This window comes from Juglans microcarpa x Juglans regia, chromosome 1S (assembly GCF_004785595.1).
Source record: "Juglans microcarpa x Juglans regia isolate MS1-56 chromosome 1S, Jm3101_v1.0, whole genome shotgun sequence".
In the NCBI taxonomy this organism is placed as follows: domain Eukaryota; kingdom Viridiplantae; phylum Streptophyta; class Magnoliopsida; order Fagales; family Juglandaceae; genus Juglans; species Juglans microcarpa x Juglans regia.
Window position 1 is genome coordinate 10,873,506 of NC_054595.1, and position 9,471 is coordinate 10,882,976.

General features: G+C 41.2%; 1 protein-coding gene across 2 annotated transcripts; it reads left to right on the forward strand.

Moving 5' to 3' along the window:
* Window positions 1-865: 865 nt before the first annotated feature.
* On the forward strand, window positions 866-3,017 carry LOC121247870 (pirin-like protein). 2 transcript variants are annotated; one of them, XM_041146333.1, is made up of 7 exons: window positions 866-1,161; window positions 1,347-1,396; window positions 1,500-1,538; window positions 1,657-1,685; window positions 1,836-1,898; window positions 2,021-2,124; window positions 2,479-3,017. In XM_041146333.1, exons 1-7 carry the CDS (start codon window positions 1,046-1,048, stop codon window positions 2,960-2,962), a joined length of 885 nt encoding a protein of 294 aa, XP_041002267.1. In that variant the 5' UTR covers window positions 866-1,045; the 3' UTR covers window positions 2,963-3,017. The 2 variants fall into 2 exon arrangements, with proteins under 2 accessions (XP_041002267.1, XP_041002268.1); XM_041146334.1 differs by having other exon boundaries at window positions 868-1,161; window positions 1,350-1,396.
* The last annotated feature ends 6,454 nt before the right edge of the window (window positions 3,018-9,471 follow it).

A 9,471-nucleotide genomic window follows, 5' to 3' on the forward strand; every position in this document is an offset into this window, starting at 1 on the left:
TTGGTCAAACAAGGCAGGAAGTAATTATCATAACGAAAAATAATATAAATAAATAAAATATCATTTTTAATTGTCTTATTAAATTGTTTGGTTCAGTTTTAGAGATACATATCACATATTCTTACAAATTCAAAACTATTCGTGTAAGATTTTTTGGTAATTTAGATTCCATGAAAATATTTGATATTTTGTGTCTCTTTGTATTAGATAATTTACTTTTAAAACTATATATTAAAATTGGAGAGGGGAAACCAAAAAGTAAATATAAAAATTTATTTTCAAATCAGTGTGTAAAATATATATAGTAAAATACTTAAGTAGCATAATGTGATTTGAAAAATAAATTTTAAAATTTTAAATATTATAAATTAAATCTTATTATTTAAATAAAATCATAATTTACACGTTCGGTTCATTATAAGCTAAGACGTCGTTTGTTTTTACAAATGAGATGAGATCATATGAGTTAAGATTAAAATTAAAAGTTGAATAAAATATTATTAGAATATATATTTTTAATATTATTTTTATTTTAGAGTTTGAAAAATTGAATTTTTTATTTGATTTTATATAAAAATTTAAAAAAATAATAATAGTTAGATAAAATAAAAAGAGAGAAAACAAACTACTCTTATTTCTATACAAAACAAAGTTATATAAAGGCAGTGGTTTTATTGTCTTACCTCCATCATCGTGACACAAGCTTGAGATCATCACATGATCCACATCATATTGGAGGTGAAGTGGGTCCCACACAATATGTTTTTCCCACGCCTCCAATTTCGTTGTTGTCGGAGCCCAACGTTTCCCCCACCGAATCCTCCCCTCTCTCTCTCTCTCTCTCTCTCTCTCTCGGTCTTCCTTGACATTTCTCCTCTCTCTTCCACATTCCCTCTGTACGGTATAAATACAACAACCGGGATCAAGTTTTTGAAAGGCATAAGCACATACGAAAGCGAAGCACCAAGATTCAACCACAAGCAACTGTTATTTTACAAAGCCAACTTACAACAAACAGGGCCAACTGCCAACCATCTGAATTATCATGTCTGATTCGGGCAAAGCTCCTTCTTTTGACAGACCCAGATTGGTGGTCAAGAAGATTTTGGCCAAACTTCAACGTGAGGGTGATGGTGCTGTTGTTAGGAGAGGCATTGGACGGTATTCTTGCGTTTCTTCGGCCTTTTCTTTCTTTCTTTTTTTTTTAAAGAAATAGTTCTGTTAATCCACTCTCTCTGGAGTAAATATTCAATTTTGGTCGATGCATGGTTAATTGTTCTTACAATTTTATCATCTGCTATTGATCATTTTGTGGGTTCTTTTCTTGTTGGGCATCTGATTCTCAGGAGTGAATTGAAGAATTTGGATCCTTTTTTAATGTTGGATGATTTTTCAGGTATACACTTGATAGTTGATTGCAATCTGATGTTCTTTCAAGTGTAAATTTACCTTTCGTTGATGCATTTGGTATTAAGATTGTGGGGTGTTTGATGTTGTAGTGACTCCTCCTGCGGGATTTCCTGATCATCCACACAGAGGTTCTGCATTCATCCAATTAATGTCACCGTTGTTTGTGGAAGAATTATACGTATTTATGAATCATGATTGTATCTGTGTGCGCTAATTTGCCTTTATCTGATGTGAATTCTTTTACAGGTTTTGAAACTGTCACATACATGTTGCAGGTATACCTTCTCTCAAACTTCGGTTTCATGATTTCTCTTCTGTACTCTGTGAATGACCCAGATGATCCGCTCCCTGCAATCTTAATGTAACTACGTTTGCTCATAAAAATAATAAAATTAAAGTTTGTGTTTGTTCTTTTCGGATTCTAGGGAGGGGTTACTCATCAAGATTTTGCTGGCCATAAGGGTACAATTCGAACAGGTGATGTGCAGGTAAGCCATAGCAGTTGCAGTCTATTCTCTTTTAGAAAACTAAGGAAAAAAAAAAGAGTAATTTTGGCCAAGCTTTAGCGTTTGACACTCTTTTGTATTTATTTCAATTGACTTTTGTGCAGTGGATGACAGCAGGCAGAGGAATCATTCACTCAGAAATGCCTGCAGGAGAAGGAACTTCAAATGGTTTACAGCTTTGGATCAATTTATCCTCCAGAGACAAAATGTAAGAAATCTTCTGTCCATTAGCAATGATTTTATTTTCAAATTACAATTTATGAATCGCTCATTTACATGTTCATTAGCCCCACTAGCCAACTTCTCCACCGATGTCTGTAGTATGACTTTGTACTTTTCAGGTCTATGAAAAAACTAATACCCATGACTCAATTTCTCTTCGAGTTTGGAAATTTCTGAATAAAGTGAATGATTTTGATCACTCTATGCGACATGATTTCTGTGACTCAGAATTTAGGAATCAGCAAATTGTTGATTTTAATTGAAAATTATCCCAGTTTAGCAAAAACCCAGGTTGTCTTCGATAACTGCAGTTGATAAATATGCTTTCCCCCCCAATCAGGATTGAACCAAGTTATCAAGAACTTCCTAGTCACGAGATAGCAAGGGTAGAGGAAGATGGGGTCGAGGTCCGAGTTATAGCAGGAGAATCCATGGGAGTCCAATCTCCAGTTTACACGAGAACACCCACAATGTATCTGGATTTCACTTTAAAACCTGGAAATGAAGTGCATCAGAATATACCGGGATCATGGAATTCCTTTGTGTATATAATTGAAGGGGAAGGGGTTTTTGGAATCCCAAATTCATCTCCTGTGGCAGCCCACCATGTCCTGGTTCTGGGTCCTGGAGACAGTGTAAGCGTGTGGAACAGATCTTCAAGTAAACTGAGATTTGTGCTGATTGGAGGGCAGCCACTCAATGAACCAGTGGTTCAGCACGGTCCATTTGTGATGAACACTCAAGCTGAAATCAATATGACTATTGATGACTACCACTATGCAAAAAATGGGTTTGAAATGGCCAGAAGCTGGAGATCTCAATGAGTTAAAATAAGCCTTTCTGACCACAAAAAGGAAAGTCCCCAACACCATTTTTTTTTTTTTTTTAAAAAAAAAAAAGTCAAAATAAACAGATAAATAAATAAAGAAGGCAGGCAGGCAAAAAAAAAAAAAAAAGAAGGATTTTGCTCATGGTGGAGCAAATAGGATTGAAATATGTCTGTCACTGAAGTCGTGCTTATATTGTTAATCTCTCAATTTCAAGTTCTCAACCACAGTTTTTATTGCTTTTCTTTTTGTTTCGTTTTGAATCAGTGGTAGTTAATGCATGGTTTGAAATTTGATATATATTACTTTGGGATTATTTGTATCATATCTTCTTCTTCTTTTTTATTTTTTAATTATTGATGCCGGTGAAGATGGTGGTGAAGCTGGCTTCCCTTGTTGGTTGCCTTCTCCATAATGTCCACGCCCATATATTAGTTGACCCTCCACCTAGAATATATATAATTGCTGAAAACAATAGAGAGAGAGAGAGAGAGAGAGAGACTTTTGAATGAGAATTTCGGTTGATGCCACCCAGGATGATCTATTAACGTGGTCACTCCATTACAGGCAAGCAAAAGGTGCACTGCCATCCTTCTCTATCTCTGAAGATACTCTTCCCTCTTTCTAACCGGAAAAAGAAGGAAAAAAAAATGAAAATTATAATCTCAAAGTGTGAAATACTTATAAGGTATAATTTAATTTGAAAAATAAATTTTAAAATTTAAATCTTACAAATTAAATATATTATTTAAGTGATATGGATCGTATGGCATACACACCGATTTAAGAATATAATAACTCTATAAAAATAAAAAAATAAAAGTCATAAGGCGGGAGTGGAGCCAAGAGGTCATTGTCCATGCGGTTCTCTCTCTCGAGATCAGCCTAGGCTTGATTTCTCCCTTTTTTTTTTTTTCCTATTCTAGCTTACATGTACTACACAATCATGCTCTCTTATCATTTATCTTTAAGAAATGATCATCACAATCGTCAAAAGACTAGTGAGTGAGCGTCACATGTCGCCCTACTACGTGTGAGCAGCTCCAGGCAATGTCGTTATTCTACGCTTCCTACTGATACGATGCAATTGTTCTTTTCCAACTCATGGTTCCAAAATTTGCCCTACCCAACCTCTCTGTTGATGGTGCGCGAGGCTTGTGTGCTAGTGTATTGTTGAAATGCTTGAAAACTACCATGAGTCTTAACCTTCTGATTTTAGTCATCCTCTTATAATCTTGCTTTTCTGAAAGATGAAAATGGAGGCAACGAGGTAAACTCCATCAAAAGTGCCAAAACAATCAACTACAAGTCTACACTGAATCATTTATAGATTCATGTCGGCAAACAATCAACAAAACCTTGGTTTTTTCGAGGAACAAGAGCTTGAACCTTGTGGTCTATTGTCCCTTTTTTATTTTATGTTTTACTCATTGGGTTGAATCTAATGGGATTTTTTATTCGGAGTTTCTCATCTCATACTCTTGTATTAGCACAGATAAGACAAAGACGGCCAAAAAGAAAACCTTAGTGATTAGTACAAAAAAGAAAAACAAAAAACCTATGTCAGCGTATTATCGAGTTAGAAAAACAAAGGGAACACGATAGCCATAATTAAGTTCGAATTTGCTGTCTACTTTTATAAAGAATAAAGATGATAGAGACAACATGAGGGATGATCGTTCACGTCTAGTCATCATTCATTTTAGGGTTGAGCATCGCTTTTCAACCATATTCAACATCATATATAGGTCCTGCTAGAAGACAATCTCAACTACTATCCATCCTAAAGTAGGAGGCCAGCCATATCATCTCTAGGTGGCCGAGTTTTTTTTTTTTTGTTTTTTTTTTGTCTCGTTTGTTTAAAACATGAGCACACTGAAAAAGAAACCTAGGAAGATGTATGGATTGAGTTTTTTTAAGAGGGAGATAAAGAAAGATTAGATTCATTGGATCGACATGTATTCCTTATCTTTAATTATGACACATGGTGCTAATCCAATAGGTTCATTTGAACATATGTCAGGTCCAGGTGATTTTCCTCCTCACTCATGAGCTTATTGGGCGCTCGGCCGAGAGTAATTGGCTTCGGTCCGATACTTGGCCCTAGAGCCTAAACTTGCCCATGAAACAACTCGCCTGTAAAGAAAAGTAAACAATGATGGCTGATGGGATGGATAGGCCTGACATCGCATCCCGCTCATGGGGACTCGCACATGACAGAATGAGCAAGACAGAGAACATTTGATCTTCTGTCATGGGAATATCAACGGACCACTAAAGACACTAGCAGAGTAAAGAAAATCGAAGAACCACACTGTATTAATGGCACCACTATCCCAGGAACATGCCACATTAATTGCACCGTCACAGAGGCACACCGCATTTAAAGGACTCTGACAAAAGGAACAGTAAAAAGGACATGAGCTCCATAGGGGCATGCACGATCTGTCCCCCACCCCTAGACTCCCAGTATAAATAGCAATTTCCAATTACGAAAAAACTCTCTGATCTCTAGACTCTCTCATTATTTAAGAATTTCCAAAATACTCTACTAATTTTGGCAATAGAGACTCTCCAGCTTCAAGGCCGCCCTCTCCCAGTTTCTGTCTTCTTCATTTTCACAGGCCTAGTTTTGAAGACTGAAGTTGCTGGAACCTGGCCCAAAAACATATGAAACACGACTTTAAATGTGGCGCCGTCTGTGGGATCCTTGTAGATATTGCGTGTACTTCATATGCCTACGACAACCCATTCCAGACAACTCGAAAGCTCACCAATAGTGATGACAAATATGGAAGCTCACCAATAAGGAAGCAAAGCTCCCAGAATTGGAGGAGGATGCGCCACGGAAGAAAAGCGAGAACATACCTAGGAAAGGGTGCCTCCAAGTGGCTGAGTGAACGTGGTATGCCCTACGATGGATGACTCCACCTTACCACCACCACCCACCTGTGTCCCAGTAGAAGGTGAAATCCAAGACGAGCAAAGACTTAGAAAGGTGGAACCAAATGAGCCATTGGAGTTTATGTGATTCAAATAAACTTAAATCGACCAGAAGCCACTGCAAGGATCAGTAGTGAGATAACGCTTGAGGTGTGGAACGCCATGCAACAACTCCTCATCGAACATAAGGACGTATTCACTTGGAGCCACGAGGGCATGCCCAGAATAGCCCCCGAAGTCATACAGCATAGCCTTAGCGTGGACCCAAAGACCAAAGGGGTGAGGCAAAAAGGCCGAAGTGTCAGCGCAGAAAATAGCGTCGTCATAGTTGAATAAGTGGACAGCCTACTAGCCACCAGATTCATTCGAGAAGCCCACTATCCAGAGTGGTTGTCCAACGTGGTACTTGTGAAAAAGCCGAGTGGCAATTGGAGAATGTGTATCGATTTCACTAATCTCAACAAAGCTTGTCCGAAAGACAGCTTCTCACTCCCTCGCATCGATCTGGTCGTCGACTCCATGGCTGGTCATTGTATGCTCAACTTCATGGATGCCTACTCTGGGTACAACCAAATTCACATGAACCTGGAGGACGAGGCCTGTATTGTTACACAACAATGTCGTTTGGGCTGAAGAATGTGCAAGGGTCACCTACTAGCAGCTGGTCAACCGTATGTTCAAAAATCAGGTGGGAAAAGACATGGAGGGCTACGTGGATGACCTGTTGGTTAAGAGTGGCACTCCGAAACAACACCTAGACGATCTGAGGGAGGCTTTCGCAATACTGAGGCAATACTAGATGAAGTTGAACCTGACGAAGTGCGTCTTTGGTGTTGGATCAGGGAAGTACCTAGGATTCATGGTGTCAGAGTGTGGAATCGAAGCCAACCCCGAAATGGTGGAGGCCATCCTCAACATGGCCTCGCCCCAAAGCATAAACGAGGTGCAAAGACTGGTCAGGAGAGTGGCGGCTCTCAACAGGTTCTTGTCAAGATCCACTGATAAGTGCCTGCATTTCTTCAAGGTTCTGCGAAAGGCACAAATATGGGACAACAAGTGTGACCTGGCATTCGAGGCTTTCAAGATGTACCTTACAAGCCCACTGCTCCTCAGCCAACCCAGGTGTGGGGAAACACTGACCCTGTACTTTTCTGTCTCCCCATAGGCAGTCTCTTTGGATTAGTGCACGAAGAGGATGGAGTCTAGAGGCTGGTCTGCTACACCAACCGGGCATATCATGCGGCTGAAGCCAGGTACCCCAGCATAGAGCAACTAGTGGTAACCACACGCAAGCTACGCCCATACTTCCAAGCTCATCCAATAAGGGTCCTCACAGAGGCCCCTCTGAAAAAGATCATACAAAGGCCGGACGCTTCGAGCTGGCTCATGAACTGGGCAATAGAGCTGAGCAAGTTTGACATTGACTACGCGCTGCAGAATACCATCAAGGGACAAGTGCTGCCAGACTTCGTGGCTGAATTTACTGGTTTCCCGACAGAGAGCGAATATGCACCTCCTGTGAAGCCTTAGCAAGTTTTCGTGGATGGCTCATCTTGCCGGGCTAGAGGGGAAGTAGGGGTGCATATCGTTACATCCGAGGGAGAGAAGTACAATTACACCATCAAGTTGGCGTTCAAGACCATGAACAACGAGGCAGAGTAGGAAGCATTGCTCTCAAAACTAGCGGTAGCCAGATCTCTGGGTGCCGCAGAAATTGAAGATCGAGCCGACTCGCAGATAGTGGTCAATCAAGTATGAGGGGAATTCACCTTAAAGAGCGAAAAATTGAAAAAATACTTGGCACTAGTAGAAGCCGAGCACCTCCACTTCAAGTATATCTAGATTGAGTAGGTGCTGAGGGCAGAAAACCAAAAAGTGGACAAGCTGGCACGCGCGGTATCTGGGCAAGAAGACTCCTCCCTGCCAGAGTAGACTGTGATCCGAACTGTCGAAGTACCCGCCATAAGGATCGAGGTGATGAAGATATAGCCTGGAGCCCCAGATTGGGCGAGGGACATCCTCAATTACTTGGACTCCAACGAGGTGCCCGATGATAGGCAAGAAGCTAGAAAGATTAGGAACCAAGTGACACGCTACACTCTGATCGACAGAATTTTGTATTGAAAGGGCCAGTCAACTTTTCTCTTGAGGTGCATCCCCCTGAAGAGGCCCAATATGTGATGGCAGAAATACATGAAGGGATTTGCAGTAGTACTTGAAAGGAAAGGCGCTATCCAGAAAAGTGATGAGGGCAAGGTATTACTGGCCCTAGGCCTTGCGGGATGTCGAAAAGTACTCATGGAAGTGCCGGAAGTGCCAAGAGTACGCAAAGGTGCCCCACTGCCCGCCAGAAGAATTAATGTCGATCACCTCACCTTGGCCCTTCGCCGAGTGGGGAGTTGACCTAGTCGACCCTGTCCCCCTGGCAAGGGAGGATTAAAATTCGTGGTAGTAGCTATGGATTAATTCACCAAGTGGATTAAGGTCGAGACCCTAGCAACCATCACAACAACACAACATCACGCAGTTCCTATGGAAGACAGTGGTTTGCAAGTTTGGCATCCCACGCACTATAATTTCGGACAATGGGAGATAGTTTGATTCAGATCACTATCATAATTGGCGTTGGGAGCTGGGAATCGAGTTCCTATACTCGTTTCTATGCCACCCCCAGTCTAATGGGCAAGTGGAGATGACCAATAAGACGTTGATGGGAATGCTCAAGAAATGACTGGACGACAGGAAGGGCGAGTGGGCAAAGGAACTTCCCGATGTCCAGTGGGCCTACAGGGTCATAGTAAAGACACCAAGGGGGAAAACTCATTTCCCCTCACTTACGGCCACAAGGCGATGTCGCTAGTGGAAATCAGGATCCCCACCTATAGGTTTCAACACTTCGAGCAAGACTCCAATGAAAGGCGGCTAGAAGAACAACTTGATTTGCTGGAAGAAGTCAGACTGGAGGCAGAGGTAAGAACCACCACCAACAAAAGGAGGGTCGAGCGATGTTTCAACAAACGAGTGCGTCCGAGAGCGTTCAAAGTCGGAGACCTTGTACTCAAAGAAACAGGAACAATAACGCGAGACGAGGGAAAGCTAGACCCTTAATGGGAAGACCCCTATGTGGTCACTGCCACCTATCACCTAGGCTCCAACAGGTTCCAAGATTCCCAAGGAAACGAGTTGCAGCACCCTTAGAATGCCTAACACCTACAAAAATTTTATTGCTAAAGCTAACTTAATTATTGTAAGTTTATGTTTTCATGCATACACTACAAATCATAATGAAAGAGGTGTTATGTCTCAATGTCAAGTTTCAAGAACATAACAGAATTTCTATCAACGTAATCTCCATCAATAGAATCTCCATCAACTTAATCTCCATCAACAAAGTCTTCATCGACTGTTTACCTCCCCGCGAGGCACCAAAGGGACGAGTCCTGCCAAAGGCTGCTCTGTCCCTCTTGTGGAGGAGTGCGGGTCAACCCTCGACCACCCAAAGACAAAAACTTACCTTCCTCATGAGCGTCAACAGGCGAGAGTGGGTCCAGTTACAGACTACC

Bases quoted from the DNA above. Each gene is read 5' to 3' on its own strand.
- LOC121247870 (XM_041146333.1), top strand. From the start codon at position 1,046: ATGTCTGATTCGGGCAAAGCTCCTTCTTTTGACAGACCCAGATTGGTG. The intron at 1,397-1,499 runs GTATACACTTGA...TTGATGTTGTAG, and splicing joins AATGTTGGATGATTTTTCAG to TGACTCCTCCTGCGGGATTT. The intron at 1,539-1,656 runs GTTCTGCATTCA...ATTCTTTTACAG, and splicing joins TCCTGATCATCCACACAGAG to GTTTTGAAACTGTCACATAC.